The sequence below is a fragment of the Tauraco erythrolophus genome, chromosome 6 (assembly GCF_009769465.1).
Source record: "Tauraco erythrolophus isolate bTauEry1 chromosome 6, bTauEry1.pri, whole genome shotgun sequence".
Taxonomy (NCBI): domain Eukaryota; kingdom Metazoa; phylum Chordata; class Aves; order Musophagiformes; family Musophagidae; genus Tauraco; species Tauraco erythrolophus.
This window is the reverse complement of record NC_141470.1, coordinates 56943604-56961707: the sequence shown is the minus strand read 5'-3', so window position 1 is coordinate 56961707 and position 18104 is coordinate 56943604. Positions and strand designations below refer to the sequence as shown.

Genomic DNA, 18104 nt, shown 5'->3' with positions numbered 1-18104 from the left:
ATTTATACACGCACTTGTAATAAGGGGATGTTAATATCTGCAACAGAATTACTTGTAAGAAATGTATACTACTAATCTGGAGGTATCTGGTGGTGTCTCAAATAATTGATAAATATTTTTTACTCAATAGTTAATCTTATATTGTAGGATTTATGTGTTTAGGCCTCCCAAGACTCATTACCTTTTATTAGGAATGGTAGAGTTCACCACAAAACTTAGGTAGTATTCTGATAAAACGTTGTGACTTCATCAAGAACTGGCCTATTGAAACCAATTTTAATTTAGAAGATTGAGTGGGAGTCTTATTCCCTGGTCACTGCTTGTTCAACCGACAGCCTGTGAAAGGAGGGTATGCTATTGATAGATGGAAAAATTAACAAGTGAAAAAGACCAGTTAAAAGTATCTTTCTGTTGAGTAGTAGTAGAAATTTACATCATTTTATGTACTAGATATGCAAAGGTTCTCCAGAATCGGTAGCTTTTGTGAAGACTTAGTTATTCCCTATGTCATGTTTGGCATGATGTGGAAAAAACAAAATGGACTGACTGGCTTGTGCTACCTAGTATGTTGTGAACAACAGTAGTTGCAGAATATATATATAGAAGATAAATATTACTTTGGTTTGGCCACATCTGTGTAGGGCTTTTTTTTTTTTTCTTTAAATGTCTTCCTGCCTGTGCTGATGACTACTATGGTAAAAATGCAAGTGTAAAACAGTGGTGACAGACCATCACTGTGCATCAGCATTACCTCATGTGATTAGAGTTAACACCTTAGAAGTAGCTCATAGGTGGTGAAAATTAGCACAGTTGCTGAACTTCAGTGAAGCAATGGTATTTCACCTGTCTGGAGAGCTGGCCACAGCACCTAAACCAGTATTGTTCTTCCCCCCTTCCCTCTCTATTTTTTTTTTTCTTTAAATTTTATTAGAGATGGGGCTGGGGTAGGTGACTGAGTACATCTCTTTTATGAAAATTATTAGTTGCCATCTGATAATGTTCGGGCTTTGGAGAAGTCAAAAATTTTTTACCTTTTTCATACATTAAGAAATCTCTGGATTTCAAGTACTTCTGTTTTCAATCAACATAAAAATGGTGGAAATATGTGCTTATCCTTCTCTGTCCTACTTGGTTGTAAGGTCCTTAGAGGAAGCATAATGCAATGATGGTGTATTGGTACAGTTCTGGTTGAATTCTTCAGAATAGGCGTGATTGTGAATAAGAGAAGAAAAAAGGATTTCCTGAAAGCTCCTTTAACCAGCATGTTTTTCGTTGAAGTTCAGACAGCCTGGGAATATGGTTTTCTTGATTCTTCTGTTTGGAAGAAATCTAAAAAGTCTCATTAATAATGTGTTAATTTTATTTAGAGATGTCTATTTAGATATTTGAATACAAGCTTAAAATGATAGATGCAGCAGATCAAAGTATGAAATAAGTTAATATGCAAATCTAAATTTTTCTTAATTTTTTTTAGGTATCGAAATTTTGATCAGCCTCATCGATTCTATGTAGCTGATGTATACACTGATCTTACTCCACTCAGTAAATTCCCTTCCCCTGAATATGAAACTTTTGCTGAATATTATAAAACAAAGTATAATCTTGACCTGACCAATCTCAACCAGCCGCTGCTGGATGTGGACCACACATCTTCAAGGTAACAGCAGTCATTTTTATTTTTGTATCTGATGTTTGTAGTTTGACAATAAAGTGCCTTTTTTTTTTAGTGGGATAAAGCTGAGGGCTTGTGTTTTCAAAATAATTACAGATTTTTTTTTTTTTCTTGAAAGATACTTAACTCGTGTTACAACAACTGTAACTTATAGAATCATGGAATGGTTCCGGTTGGAAGGGACCTCAAAGATCATCTAGTTCCCACCCCCCTGCCATGGACAGGGAAACCCTCCGCTACACCAGGTTGCCCAAAGCCTCATCCAACCTGGCCTTGAACTTGAGTCACATTGAGTAATTTTTTTTCCAGAGGTAACTGTGCTGTCACTTCACAATGCATTAAAGTTGAAATACTAAGAATAAGTCGTCACTGTAGAAAGCTTAGGCTAGTAAGTTCTATTCATTAATTATGTACTTATATTAAAGTATTTTCACATGGTTTTTAGACTTAATCTTTTGACTCCTCGCCATTTGAATCAGAAGGGGAAAGCACTTCCACTAAGCAGTGCTGAGAAGAGGAAAGCAAAGTGGGAAAGTTTGCAGAATAAGCAGGTAAAATAGAAGCATTTAACTCAAGTTGCCTCTCTCTTTACAGTGATCTGATGACCACCTTTACGGGTAAAATTCTTTTCTTCCCCCCTGTTCTCTCCAGATACTTGTTCCAGAGCTCTGTGCTATACATCCTATTCCAGCATCTTTATGGAGAAAAGCAGTTTGCCTCCCCAGCATACTTTACCGCCTGCACTGCCTTTTGACAGCAGAGGAACTAAGAGCTCAAACAGCCACTGATGCTGGTGTGGGGGTTAAATCACTTCCTGCAGATTTCAGGCATGTATTTTTTCAATATGTGTTTTTCAGAAGAATATCTAACTTTATTGGAAAACAAAGTAGAAACTTAACCATTACTATGTGAATTTAAAACTGATACCCTTGTTTAACTCATGTCAGTTTTCAGTGAAACATAGTTTAAACGGACTTGATTGTGAGTGATGAAGTTAGATGCTGCAGTCACTGTTCTTTTCAGAAGAACGTGGCTGTTATAAACATGTATGTACATGTAGAGACTTCTTATCTGGTTATTTTTTTATTTCTTTATTTTTTTTTTTTTACAAAATCGACATGTATCTTTACAGATATCCTAACTTGGACTTCGGATGGAAAAAGTCGATTGACAGCAATCCTTCATCTCTATTCCTAACTCCTCTTTAGTAGAGAATGAAAATTACTGTAAGCACAGCACAATTGTAGTCCCTGAAAATGCTGCACATCAAGGTGCTAATAGAAGCTCTTCTGCAGAAAACCATGACCAAATGTCTGTGAGTTACAGAACGTTGCTCAATGAATCACCCAGTAAACTCCAAATTGATGTCTCGACAGAACTTGCAGCAATTATGGTGTTTCTTACAATAAAAATCTTGCCAATGGCAATTGTGATTTAGTTAACAGAGACTTTTGCCAAGGAAATCAGCTGAATTACTGCGGGCAGGAAATACCTGTACAACCAACTACCTCATATCCCATTCAGAATTTATACAGCAGTGAGAACCAGCCCAAGCCCAGCAATGAATGTACTCTACTGAGTAATAAATACCTTGATGGAAATGCTAACAGATCTACCTCAGATGGATGCCCCAAAATGGCAGTGACCACCAGTACTTCAAAAGCTATTAATCTTTCAAAAGACAGAGCAGATTCTGAAAAGAACCCTTCCAGTGGGTACTCCTCAAAAACTCTTGGTCCTAATCCTGGTCTTATTCTTCAAGCTTTGACTCTTTCGAATGCTAGTGATGGATTTAATCTGGAGCGGCTAGAAATGCTTGGTGATTCATTTTTAAAGCATGCCATCACTACATACTTGTTTTGCACTTACCCTGATGCTCATGAGGGACGGCTGTCATATATGAGAAGCAAAAAAGTAAGTAGTAACAATTCAGTGATATTAAGTAAAAGACATGCTGTAGCAAGCCATATATGTAAAAATTTTACTAGAAAATTGAATGATAACGGGTTGATTTAATTCCACAGCCTTACTGATTATACATTGAGTAGCATGCATATTAGGAATAAAATACAGGATTAAAGTTGCTACAACTGTGATTGATTGAAACTGTTTTCTGCAGTTAATTTTGAAATCTAAACCGTCTGATTATCAGCCTAAGAAAGGACAGGACTGAATAGAACTAAAAATTCCAGGTTCATGAGGACATTTGGTGGACTGAACACTAGAGCTGTATTGAGTAGAAACACTTCTAACAGAAGTGCTTGAATGAAGGCGTGAGAGTTAGCAGCACAGAGCCTTATGTTGTAGCTTTGTTTGACCTTTCCTTTTTTTTTTTCCTTAGTAAGCTACTTTCCTTGAAAAATTTTGGCATGATCTTAGAGGAACACTAAAAAGGAAACAACAAAAAGCCTTACAGAGATATTGCATCAAAACTTTCAGAAGTATTTTATTAAAGTAAATGTAAACAGTAGTGAGTAGAGCCTTCAGTTCTACTGCTGGTGTTTTTAAATTCTGTAATAATCAATCGTGAAAGTTTGTGGTTTTTTTTCCCCACATAATGTGATAACTTGAATTAAATGCTAAAGATTTGATTGTCTGCCTCTAATAAACTGCATCACTGAGAATTAAATGATTGAGTAGTTTAATCTTGGAAAATAAAGAGGGCTGAATAAATTGCACAGTTCAAATAAAGGGTATGGTTGAACATTCAAGTTCAAATTTCAAGACTTTAAAAAGAATATGGAAAGTGTGTTTAAAATGAGAAATGAAGATCAGAAGTTGATAGGTAAAAAGGAAAAGGAAGTATGTTTGCGTATGTGAAAGTACTTGTTTTCCCCCTTCCCTTTAAAATATTTAAAAAAAAAAATTAGAGGCTGTCAAAATAACATCTGGATTGTGACTTAATAAGATTTGTTATATGGAACTGTTTTAACACTTTCTACTGCCAAGGTTTACGTCAATCTGCCCATAATAGCAATTGTTTTTCCTTTAAAATCTAATTTGAATGTTGATTATTAATACTGGTGATTAATGACACTTGTATAGGTCATATTTACTATTATTTTCAAAGTAGCAATAATTTATTTTACAAAGAGAATTTAATATATCAGACTTCTTTAACTGAAATCATCACAACTAATATGCTTGACTTAAAAAAAGTCTGTACTTTGCTGTGAATTGTTTGTACTATATTAAGAAAGCTAATCTCCCTTTTGAGAACTAGAGAAAATGCATGATGGGACAAGATCTGGCTCGACGCATAGACTTGTTTTGCTCGTTTTGTATTTTAACCAACTTTTATGTAATATGTGTCCAGAGGCTTATCAGAACATTTTTCTTGAAGGTCAGCAACTGTAACTTGTATCGCCTTGGAAAAAAGAAAGGACTGCCTAGTCGTATGGTGGTATCGATTTTTGATCCCCCGGTCAATTGGCTTCCTCCTGGTTATGTAGTAAACCAGGACAAGAGCAACACTGATAAATGGGAGAAAGATGAAACGGTAAGACTTTATTTGTGTTGAGGAATAATTTGTCTGTATTCTCTCACCTTTACCTCTTCCCACCCCCCAGATATTTTGCTATGTTTTCAGAAAAAAAAAAAAAGTACATCTGTATCTTTGTTTCCTTTTTTAAACTTCGCTATAACTTACAGAAAACGAAAGGAGAACTGATCCTGAATAGAACCTGACGTAAGGAAACTTACTGAACATCATCCAGCAATGAGTGTGTATATTAATAGAAGAGCACAGAAGAAAAACTTTTTGCTTGTAGTTAGCATGCTTTCAGGAGGTTTTTCTGAAGTTTCTCTTGGAAATTTCAAACGGAATTATCATTACTGGTTTTGCTGTAATATGTATAGGCAGGAGATTGAGTGCTTTTAATAAATAATGTTTACCTTTGTAGAATGTATGGAAAGGAGTTGCTGTTTTTCATAGTGCTGAGGCAGAATGAAGATTAGAACTGTAATGAGAAAATGTTTAATATCGATTGCTGTTAGCTAAACCATGGGTATGACTGAGAGCTGCTTCTCATCCAAAATACAATGCTGTCTGAGACACCCTCACTGTGTATCATCAAAAGCTTCAGAATGACAAATCTTAATGAGGAGCAATTCAGGTTATTTTCTGTCTAAACTCATTGTATGTTGAGAGTAGAAGTACACATATAAGAAATATCACTGACCACAGCAGTCAGTAAGGTAATCTTTAAGTGCTTGAGACCAGTTTGGAGGTCAGTGGAAGGGAGTGGAGCGATTTTTTTTTTTTTTTTTTTTTTTTTTCATTTTCCCATTTCTGAAGACCACACTTGGATTGTAGAAACCACCAGAGGGCACATGAGAGGACTGCTACGTAGATGTGCTGTGCAAATAAATGTTTATTGCAGAATAAAACAACTTGATTATTGTGGTTCTGTATTGTGCCAAGACTTCATTTCAAAGAGACTGACTGCTCTACCTTTCTGAAAATAAAATAGCACATCTGGGACAGGGGCTAATCATTGCTTTTTAAAAAGCTTTCAGTTCTCCGTAACTTTTCAGTGACCTCTTCCTCTTTGCTAGTCACTGTTTATTTGTGAATAAACGCAATTTCAGACCAAAATGTAGGCAGTGGTGCAATTAAGAAGTAGGGGTTTTGTGCCAAGTAGATACTTTGCTTTCTTGGACATAAATTCCATTCTTCATCCATGGCTCATGGTCTATGACTGGGCTAGAAATCTCATATCATTATGATAAATTATTACTAAAACGTCCTGATCAAATGTTGAGATTTTTTTTTGGTGTTATCAAGCTTTATTAAGGGCAAAGATCTTCCTTTGTTCATTTGATCAAATAGCTGATTTCCAAAAAACATGAAGAAAAAGCACTTAAATATATTTATCTTCAGCTTGTAAGTGGCCATAACTTATTCAAAATCAATCAAGTATTCTTTAAGAAAAGATTCTTTCTTCTGGAGTTCATTGTTGATTTATTTTTGAAATGCTGTCTAATGATGGGAAAAAAAAATCAGCTATCAGAATTGCTTCTTGACTCCTTTACCTACTGTTCATTCTCATCACTTAGAATTTCTGGGTTTTTTTAATACAAGAAGCAATGTGCAGACAATGTTAGGGTAGTTCATGTAGCTGTCCTGTTTATTAAAATAAATTTTATTTAAAAAACTTGTAATGAAACTAGTAAAAATGACATTTATCATTTGTTAAATCTTTTTTAAAATCTGTCCTATCAACAGACATTGAAATCTATTTTGAATTGTCCATATATACATGTCTCATTCAGAGATTGTGTTTTTATTTCAGTGACTGATACTACAGGTAGTGTGTAACAAGAAAAAATCATTACTAGCTCTAGTTGGAACTGGTTAAATTACTCTTATTTTGAGCACTATACTGCTATTAGTATCCAAAATAACTATTTCAGATCAAATTTTGCAATCTCTTTCTGATCAAGTTACAGAAGTCTCCGCTGTGTATATGTGAGATGGATAATTGCAGGAGCAGAAATACTTTTGGTGAAACATGTAAACTATTAATTCCTAACCATTCTATGATTCTATAGCCACTTTTTTCCCCTCTCCTCTCACTAGTAAACCTGACCAAGCCTGCTCCATCCTGGTGAGGAACATTGTGATCTGTTTGATCCTTAGATGGTTTCAAGTGCTGCCTAGTGCACCTCTCAGCTGCCACCCGTCCACACCTCTAGAGTTGTGCATTTGGCCCAAAGGGAGAGGTTCCCCGGTGGGTAGCATCTGGTTCACAGATTTGCATGATTAAGTGGGTGAGACCTACAATACAACATACATAGATTGAGGGCAGATACGGGCTCTTTCACTTGATTCAAAATGGTGTTGGCTTGCAGGACCCTGTCCAGAAAAGCATTTGAATCTGATCTTGCTCCTGTCAAATTCAGTGGCAGAATTCCTACTGACATCAGTGATTCTGGGTTGAATAGTCCTTTTGATGTTAGGAAGACTACTTGTGCATTTAGCTAATATGTTTAAGTGCTTTCCTGGATTGAGGCCATGGCAAATTGTACAGCATTGTATAGCTTGGACATATCTGTGTTCAATTTATAATTTACATCAGTCCGTAACAGTTTGCTCAATATGAGCAGGGAAAAGACATGAGACATCATTAGCTTTGCTGTTGTGGGCATGTATGTAAGTATTAGAAAACTGTTGACAACTTCAACTTTTCTTTCACTTAGTTGCGACTTAAGAATAGCCTGAAAAAAACCCAAACTTAAAACAAATATGTACTTGTTTAAAGGATAGGATTAATACTTGTTGCCTTTGCAGTGAGTTATTCCTACTTCATGATTTCATGTATATGTTAATATTCAGTCTAAAAACAAACACCTATATTACAGAACTGTGCCATTTTTTCTGCTTTTTCCGTTTTTAAAACCTGCTATATTAAAATCCTGGTGATATTAAATGTATGACAAACTGGATAGATTTCATATTTGTTAAAATTAAGAATTATTCACTTGTACTGTGGTTCTTTACAGAGCCAAAAATTGGCCTGTATCTAACGTCTAATAAGCAGCAAGATCACTTACTGAATCCCCAGCACATGCAGTCAAGACTGTGACCCACAAAAGCATTGAATTAGTGCCAAGTAATTGGTATTAGACTCTTGTTTTTGATCTGTCATATAATCACCTACACTGATTCACTAAACGTACTTTCTACTGGTTTGCCAAGTAGACTGAATTAATTTACAGCTAACTGTGTGTGACAGCACAGAGAAACTTATTTTGCTGTTTCAGGCGCTGATTGTTGAAGAGCTAGGATTAAGAAGTTCTTGCAGTTGTTTCATTGAATGCGTTTTCCGTTTTGTGTCCCAAAACCAAGATTGTGATTGTGACTGTAGAAAACCCTGCAAATCTCTTAGTACTGGCCATAGAAGGATGTAGAAAGTATCTTCAAAATTAGGTTCATTCAGCACTTGTAATAGCATTATTTAGCAACTGGAGAGAAGAATGCAGCCCAAACTGTTTCATGTATTCTCTAAATTTGTTCATTTAGAATTCTTTATTTTGTTTACTTTGGAGTGCAAGTGTATATAATGTTTAGTGGATTTGAAGTTGATTCTCTGTGCATCGCATTCAAGTATAGCACGAGTTCTTATGAAATGCAGCATGTGTTATATGCAGAATATATGCTATTATAGGTTAGTAATAAAGGGTTTGCATTCCAAGACAAGTCTTAGAACAAATGCTGGTGTTAATTGAGGTTGTATTGTGCATCTAATCAGACAGTGTAATTAGGAACATTAAAAAATCAGGCATCTTATTAGAAAACACTACTCAAATCCTACTCTTCTGACAGTTCTGGAATAAAAGTTTCTCATTTCCGTGTGCAGTACCATATTTTTTGTGTTCTTTCATAGACAAAGGAGAACTTGTTGGCTAATGGTAACTTGATGATTATGATGATGATGAAGAGGATGAAGACCTAATGTGGAAGTTACCCAAGGAAGAAACAGATTTTGAAGATGATTTTCTGGAGTATGATCAGGAGCATATCAAATTCATTGATAATATGTTAATGGGGTCAGGGGCTTTTGTGAAGAAAATTTCTCTCTCACACTTTTCAACCACTGATTCAAATTATGAATGGAAAGCACCCAAAAAGTCATCCCTGGTAATGTTCAGTTTTCATCAGATTTTGATGATTTTGACTATAGCTCTTGGGATGCTATGTGCTATTTGGATCCTAGCAAGGCTGTTGAAGAGGATGACTTTGTAGTGGGCTTCTGGAATCCATCAGAAGAAAACTGTGGTGTTGATGCAGGAAAACAGTCTATCTCATATGACTTGCATACAGAGCAGTGTATTGCGACAAAAGCATTGCAGACTGTGTGGAAGCCCTGTTGGGCTGCTATCTGACCAGCTGTGGTGAAAGAGCTGCTCAGCTTTTCCTGTGTTCGTTGGGGCTGAAGGTGCTCCCTGTAATTAAAAAGACTGATTGGGAAGGCACTTTGTGTGCTACCAGAGAGAATTGTAAGAGTGAGCAGAAGTGTCTTTCACCAAACTCTGTTTCTGCTTCTGTAGCTAATTCAGAGACTTCTCTGTATAAAGACCTGGAGTATGGCTGTTTGAAGATTCCTCCGAGGTGTATGTTTGATCACCCAGATGCTGAAAAACCTTAAATCACCTTATTTCTGGTTTTGAAAACTTTGAGAAGAAAATAAACTACAGTTTTAAGAACAAGGCTTATCTTCCTTCAGGCATTTACTCATGCCTCGTACCATTATAATACCATTACTGGTAAGTTGGTCTTAAAGAAATTAAGGTTTTTTTCCTGTATTGTAAATGCAAGCGAAACAGTGTATCTTGTGTTCTCATGCGTAGTCTTTTTTTAGACATCACATGTCACTTAAGAAGTCAGTAGTCTCGGAATACAAAATCTTAGAAAACAGTATCTTGCCTCTTATTTAGAGGGGGTTGAAGCTGTATCTCACTTTTATTCATATTTTGACTTGATACAGATAGAAGGTTTAATGAAGTTTTACAAAGTTTTAGGAAAGAGCAGCATTTTTAATCTCTGGTGCTGTATCACTAGTTGCACATGACTGACATTAGATCTTCATTTAACTGAAATAAGTTATTGTAGAACTCTGGAAAATTGCAGTGTACATCTAGAAGTAGCAATCATGTTTAGCAATATATTAACAAATTGTCCCATAATTTAATCTCAAGAATATTACACTTTGACTGTACTTCTGAAGATTAAAAGTAGACTATACAACTTTTATTAGCTGAATAGTCTATAGGATACCAAAATATGTAGATTTCATTTGAAGCTGTGAATTAGAAGGCTTAATTTAAGTCTAGGCATTTTATTGAGTAAATATTTAAAGTCAAAGTTTGAAGCATTTGCCTAAAACAGACTAAATATTAATTTCACGTTAACTATTTAATGTTTCTGTACATAATTTCATAAAAGATTTTACAGCAGTGCAAGTTGTATTTCTATAATCTTCTTGAATTACTTTTGCTTATACTAATTAGCTTGGTATTCATTCATTCTAAAACTTTAAAAATTTCCTATGATAATATACAATTAAAAAACAAACCACAGTAAAATTGCAGCCCTCTTTGAAGTGAATGGCAAATTCCTGTGCAGTCAGCAGTCTCAATTTTTCGCCATAGTGAATTGGTTCCTTATTCCAAGGAGTAAGAAAGCTCTGCTTTAATTAAAGAAATAAGTCATTTTGAAATGTTAATACATTGAGAAACAGTTCTGACAGAACACTGAATGCGCCTTTGATTTTTCATTCACGTATATATTTACTTTTACAAATATTTCAAAAAAACAGAGAAGGTAGCTGATTCTTCTTATATATACTAACAAACAGAAACCTTGAAAGCATAGTGTCTAGATGAAATGAGGTTGTTGGTAGCAGAAACTTTTGATTCCTTTTCTGTTTACCAAGTAAGATAACTGTGAATTGCTGTTACCTGTAACTTTTTTCTCTTAAGGAGTAGCTAGCAATTGAGATCTGGCAGCATCTTGGGTTCAGCTGCTATAAAAGCAACTTGGTACTAGCCATTTCACTGTCATGTTGCTTGTTGTGAGGTAATTTTGTCTTCCTTCCTTCTCTAACCCACCTATCTCTGTTTACTTTCGAGAGGGTTTTTTGTTTTTTTGCATATATTCTAAAAACAGATCTCCATAGCTCTCCGTTCCTATGCCTCTTGTCCATTTTCCAAACAGGCAAAGCTTGGCAATTTTAGTTTAGTTTAAAAGACCCATTCTGGATGGGAATCTTTGTCAATGCTTTCTGAGAAATCTACATGTGTGGCAAATTAGATGACAAATATCAGCTTGTATATTCCCCCTGCTTTAATACATTAATTTCTTTATTAATTTTTTTGAGGTTTTTCATTGTTACCATTTTCAGTTCAGCCTACTGGTGGAATCCTCTTGATTTCATTTTTTGATATTTCTCAGCACAATGTCAAGAGCTTGAGTAAAAGCACTAACTGAGTATAAACACAAGTGTTCTGCAAGCCTGACAAATTATCATTTGTTCAAAAGTGGCTTTATTATTAGATATAACTTCTGTTTCTCTGATTATTTTTTTAATAACTCAATAACAATCTCTTTAAACACAAAGATACCTGTTTTTAAAACAGATTGTCGTCTTTGAACATTGGTTAGTTTGTGGAATTTACATGGCGTTGTACCAAACCTCTTATCCAGAAAGGCCTGGAAAGAATGGGGTGTTAAACTTAATTGTGGTGTTGTACATTCTTTATTTCCAATGCTTTAAGATTGTTACCAGCGCTTAGAATTCCTGGGAGATGCAATTTTGGACTACCTCATAACCAAGCACCTTTATGAAGACCCACGGCAACACTCTCCAGGAGTTCTTACTGACCTACGATCTGCTCTAGTCAATAATACCATTTTTTGCATCATTAGCTGTAAAATATGACTACCACAAGTACTTCAAAGCTGTCTCTCCTGAACTGTTTCATGTTATTGATGACTTGTGCAGTTTCAAATGGAAAAGAATGAAATGCAAGGAATGGATTCTGAGGTTAGTGAAGTAGAAGAAACGCGTTCAGTATCTGATTTGAAGCATGTCACTGGATTTGTAGTGTGATGCGCATTTTTGTAATGTTTTAGTTTTTGAATTCAGAAGCTGAATAAGCAGGCTCCCAGTAATAAAGCATGCAATATGCGAAGTAAAACACAATCTTCAGGAAGTATAAAGTCAGTAAGAACATTCAGAAAATAATTAAATTGAAACCAGTTTGCCTCTAGATTTTTTCTGTGATGTTTGATTTCAGTCGCTATTTTGCTTTTGTGGTGGTGATGTTAGAACAACATGGAGGGAGGAGGGACCACTTAGCTTGCTTTCTTCACTAACTGATTGGAACTGCTGCTATACCATAAAATTGGGATGAAGAGTTAATGAGGTATGTCATACTGACTCAGGATAGGATATCCATGCAACATGAACAACACTACCTGGCACAGTGCTGGGATTATTTAACGTAGCACACTGACAGAGATCTGCCCTGTTTTTTCTTTTGATGATTTCTGCTGGAGCACTGTTACTGCGCTGCACTCAAGTGTGTTGACATGCTCCTGAAGGTTTTATATCTGCTAACCATGGAAACATTTATTTGCATCTTTCAAATAAGCCACTTGAAAAATAGTTTACTATTTGAAGACCTGCAAACACAGATCGTGTTTGTGCTATGCGGAAAGCTAATGATAATGCTGGAGAATGGGCTAAAACTAATTCATTTTGATAAACTGCTCAGAAAATGTATGAGAGCAAGGGCCTAGTGAGTCGTCAAATTCTGATCAGGGTCCTGGAGGAGATGACTTTCTCAGTATCCTTTCTTTAAAAGTGTTATCCAATGGATATCGCTAGTAGTTTGTCTTCTGAATACTATGACCGATCTCTTAAAAATTATTCCATCTGAGAATACTGCAGCACTAAATAAGCATGTTATCTTTGTCTATAGTAATTTCTTCTTTCTGATACACAGTTTAAAAGCTTAGGAATCAAAATACTTCAGTTACATATGTTTACAGCCCTTGCACTCTGCAGAGTGAAAACCATGTTCATGGGAAGATTCAGAAAACATTGACTAAGGAATTTGTCACTGAAATTTAGATAATATAAATTATTTTGCATCAGAAGATCAACTCCGTTATCTGTCTTGTTTTCTTCACAATGTGAGCGAAAACTTCAACAGCTCATAGTAGTGATTTTAGCTTTGTTCAGTTTTGCTAGTATGCAGAAAGATTGCCTAGAAACTTTCACCGAAGTTGCAACCAAATTGTATGATAGCTGTTTCAAATAAAATTCTTGTTTCAGTCTCCCTGTGTCAGCTCCCGATCTTGGTCTGGCACTGAATTACTGAAACTCTTATTTCATCAGAGTTAACGCAAGAGTCTTGTTTCTGCAGTTCATGCCAGCTAGACTGGTTTCCATGTGTGTTTTCCACGTCATCTGCTTTTCTTTTTTCACATCTCACTCCTGAAACATCTGTTGTCCCTTGCCTTATAGCTCAGTTTCTCTCCTCCTTCTGTTATTCCAGTGTAACACAAAAGCACTTTAGTTTACACTTAGTATGAAATACACTATTCAGAACAATTGAATTTGTTTTTTTGACGTCAGAATCCCCGTTTGGAGTGTGTAGGCATCAGGTCTGACTTCCTTATTTTGGGTAGAAATATTGGGTGGGCCTAGATTATGAAGTATTAGGGTGACTCTTAAGAGGACTGAATCGGGTTTAAACCCCAAATAGAGGCCAAATGGAGTGAAAGGGTAGCTGCTAGGGAAAAGAACGACAAACTTACTTCTCTTTAGGCAGAGTAATGGTCAAAAGCTTTGTTTTCAGGTTACTTTGTTTGGGCTTAGGTGAATGTATATTGCATGTATTTGAGATACTTTGGCAAAGGAATAGATTAACTCAAGACCTTAAGACATAAACTGAAAGTTTGGTTTTAATAATGAGACTAGACTATTGTCGTAAATTAGTAGCATAGAAGAAAACACTGCCTGCTACGCTTAAAAGATACCTAAGTGTGCCTGTTAGCTCAGTCTAATGTTGCTGGTTAGCAGATATTAATGGCTTATTTTACTGATACTTGTTTCATGCCTGTCTTCTGTGGTAAATGAGATAAGAAAAGGTACATCCGACTTTCATCCAGGAGACTTACAGATTTTAAAATCTCCTTCTAGGAGATGTTTAATGTATGAACTCTTCCTTTGTTATGAGTGGCTTTCTAGTGTTAAGTTATAGAGCCAAGTCTGTTTCTCGTTGGAAAAAAACAGACCTATGATGAAATGCTACAGAATTATTACAGGAGGAATTCACAAGCATATAAGGTCTCTGTACACAATGGTGTTTAGTATTTTTTTCTCCCCATTTGAAAAATGATATATCCAGCAACTTGGTTTCATTGGGGAATAAAAGAAAATTTCACTGTGGAAAGTTGTCAATGAAAACTTAAAGGAAGCAGCTCAGGATGGGATGTAAGAGAGTTTATACTTCTGAAGATCTTTGTTTTATTTTAAAAGAAGCAATTGTTTCTCTTTTCTCCTCTCCTTCTTTCTCTCTCCCCACCTCGGCTTTTTTTAATTGCAAACAGCTCAGAAGATCTGAAGAAGATGAAGAAAAAGAGGAAGACATTGAAGTACCAAAGGCCATGGGGGATATATTTGAGTCCCTTGCTGGTGCCATTTATATGGATAGTGGAATGTCTTTGGAAATGGTTTGGCAAGTGTACTACCCAATGATGAGGCCATTAATAGGTATTGTCAACTTTCAGAATAAAATTAATAATTGAGTGTCATCTGCCATGAAGAGAACAAAGCTAATTTTTTTTTTTTTTTTCCAAATAGAAAAAATTTTCTGCTAATGTGCCCCGTTCCCCAGTGCGAGAGCTGCTGGAGATGGAGCCAGAGACAGCCAAATTTAGGTAAGAATACATTCCCTTTGGTACTGCTATAAATGTTTTTAAGCTGTGCTTCATAAACTACTGGGGGTTTTTAAGTGTCATGAATTACTTTTGATTTCTTTTGCGCTAAGCAGCTAGCATGATCATTGTGTTCACTGATTTTTATTTTCTTTCCTCGCAAAGCTTTCTGAGAAAAGCAATGATTGCTGTTTGACTATACTGCTTTAACTTCTGTAGAAAAGAGAATGCAGGTCTCTTACTTCACATTAACTTGCCTAGGCAGTAAGTAATTCTTGTGTATATTTTTGCAGTCCTGCAGAAAGAACTTACGATGGAAAGGTCAGAGTAACAGTGGAAGTTGTAGGAAAGGGAAAGTTTAAGGTGTCGGCAGAAGCTACAGGATTGCCAAATCTGCAGCTGCGAGAAGAGCACTACGAAGCCTCAAAGCAAATCAACCTCAGGTCCCGAACAGCTGAGACTCCTCTTAAAATAAAAAAAATGGGGGAAAACAACACGTACAAAAAAGCAAATTTTTAAAAATGTTGATGTTGAGAGGAACAAATTGGAAGACAGAATTTAAAGTTTGTTTGATAACAGAATAGATAACAAAACATTTAACATGTATAAATTTTGGAACTAATTGTAGTTATAGTTTTTTTGCGCAAACACAATCTTGTCTTCTTTCCTCACTTCTGCTTTGTTTAATCACGAGAGTGCTTTAATGATGACATTTAGCAAGTGTCAGAATAATTGTTGTCAGGTCTTTTGGTTTACTTTTATTGTCAGTACAGCTTTGCTTAGTGTTAGAAGGCCAGGGAGCTTATGCCTAATGCAGTTGCTAGATTTATATATAGTAATCTTGAAATTCTTCAATCTGTGCACTAGTGCCAGTCATAAAGCAGTTGATAAACTGTACTGGATGATTTGGTATAAGAAAGAATAAGTGTGCCAGTATTCTTTTTTTTTTTTCTCCTTTTTTTCTCTCCATGTCATCTTTTTACATTAAGATGGCATTCCCAATCATTATTGCACTTATTTGTTAGGGACAGATTTAATTGAAACGGCTGGCATACTGGTAGAAGGAAACTTCAGTTTCCTTATGCCACACAGTCTTGCATAAAAAGGTTCTTGCCTTAAAAATAAATAAACCCTCATTAATAATCTTTAATTTCTGATCTTTTTTGGAACAAACTGTTTTACATTCCCTTCATTTTGTTATGCATTTTACAATGATACAGCTCTATATTTACAGTACAACTCATTACTATAGCTGTGACTTGTTACAGGATTATAATAGAAATTGTATTCATATATATGTAATTAGGTTATTTTTAACAATTCTGAGGAGGTGGTTAGTCTACAGTTTGGGGTTTTTTTTTATACCATAAGCAAAAATATGATCTTTGGCTAGAATTCCAATTTACACAAACCTGCAAGCTAGATAGTTCCAATACTGGAAACAGTAATGAATTATTGCACAGTGCAAACTGTCACTCTACAAAATAACCTTAGACATATCACACCTAAAATATGCTGCAGATTTTATAGTCAATTGTTACGTGTTTAACAAACAGAGCACCTTTACACTTAGAGATATTTCCACGTAAATTTCTTACTGTACTTTTCAGAGTTGCATGCATATTTCACCTACCAAAGCTGTGCTGTTAAATAACATGAAAGTTGATGTTTGAGATATAACTGCCGTACTTTTGATACATCTGTGATTTAGGTCCTTAATTTAGAGAAACTAGCTCATTGGTATTTTGGTCTACTGGCGGGGGGGGGAAATCATACTTTATTTTTTAGGCTTTGCCTATACTTCTTAATTAGATTTTTGTAGGCACTCTTCACTTAAATACCTCAGTTCTTCTTTTCTTTTCTTTCCTTTTTTGCATGCATTGTTTTTTTTTCTGTTTTGGTGCTATGTTTATATATTATGCTTGAAATTTTAATTTTTTTGCACTGTAACTATAATACCTCTTAATTTACCTTTTAAAAAAAGCTGTGGGTCTCGTATTCCCACCAATATCAGTAGAGGTTTGCTGCAATTTTGCCCTGTTAATTATGCTTGAAGTTTGAGAAAGCAGAGCAAGGTGTTTTAAACGTTTTCCAGCACAATAGTTTGAACTTGATGCTGTGTCTTATGTATTAAATTACAAATAAATACTGTATTTCCTGCTTGTAAACCCTATTCCTTTCCTCACAAATGCACACTAAAACAAAACAAAAACTGTCAGCTCTTGCTTTCTTAACAAAAAAAATAAAATAAATGCCTTAGTGACAAGGAAATAGACATTAAGCTTTTCTGAAATACAGTTTTCAAAAGTTCCTGTATTTTCTATCTCAGTCACTTTTCATTCTGCAAAAAGGACCAGTCTTGTATTTGAAAGCAGCATTGTTACAGTAGTCAGACCGAGAATTAAGATACTAGCTTATAAAATATTCTAGCGTTGTTTGGTACTTCAATCATGAAAACATAACAAGGACGTATAAGACCTGCAAGTCTTGATGTGTATATAACAAATGTAAATGAGATGGAACAGTAAAAACATGCAGTGTAAATTTTCAAAGGTAAATTGCTTTGAGTTAGCTGTTTAAAACAATAAAATCACTGATTTTAAGTTACAATTCTTCCTTCATGATAAGAGTGAAGTTTCTTAGCGAAAATACTTGATTACTGGTGTTAACAATTCCGTGGTTTTGGCCAGACATCAATCAGCAGATAAAATCAGACCATCTAGAAAGTCGTAATTAGTTTTAACTGCGTTACGAAAAACTAAAACTTAAGTTAGTCTTCGAATGCCTAAAATTGCTTACTTATTGTTACAATGTTATAGATTCTCAGGGTTTCAGGTAATCGTTAGCAGTAAAGTGCTACAGAGTGTTTGGATGCAAAGAAAATGAACTGAACTTGCTCTGTGTTTCAGAACAGTTTAATGATCACTTTGTTACTAGATAGAGCCTATGAATTGGAAATCTGAAATGTGTAGTGGCTGACTA

The 18104-nt window shown here is 35.3% G+C and overlaps 1 protein-coding gene across 1 annotated transcript in view; it reads left to right on the top strand.

The window, feature by feature from the left end:
* The window catches only part of DICER1 (dicer 1, ribonuclease III), a 65322-nt gene extending 49244 nt beyond the window's left edge, over positions 1-16078 (top strand). The window contains 20 exon segments of the mRNA XM_086612747.1: positions 1475-1657; positions 2118-2223; positions 2324-2499; positions 2805-2845; positions 2848-3060; positions 3063-3586; positions 5016-5171; positions 9061-9085; positions 9088-9309; positions 9312-9506; positions 9509-9808; positions 9811-9893; positions 9895-9940; positions 11951-12087; positions 12089-12167; positions 12170-12219; positions 14796-14963; positions 15049-15125; positions 15416-15480; positions 15483-16078. Of these exon segments, the coding sequence (XP_086468873.1) occupies positions 1475-1657; positions 2118-2223; positions 2324-2499; positions 2805-2845; positions 2848-3060; positions 3063-3586; positions 5016-5171; positions 9061-9085; positions 9088-9309; positions 9312-9506; positions 9509-9808; positions 9811-9893; positions 9895-9940; positions 11951-12087; positions 12089-12167; positions 12170-12219; positions 14796-14963; positions 15049-15125; positions 15416-15480; positions 15483-15580 (2944 nt within the window). The 3' untranslated portion in view covers positions 15581-16078.
* Positions 16079-18104: the final 2026 nt, after the last annotated feature.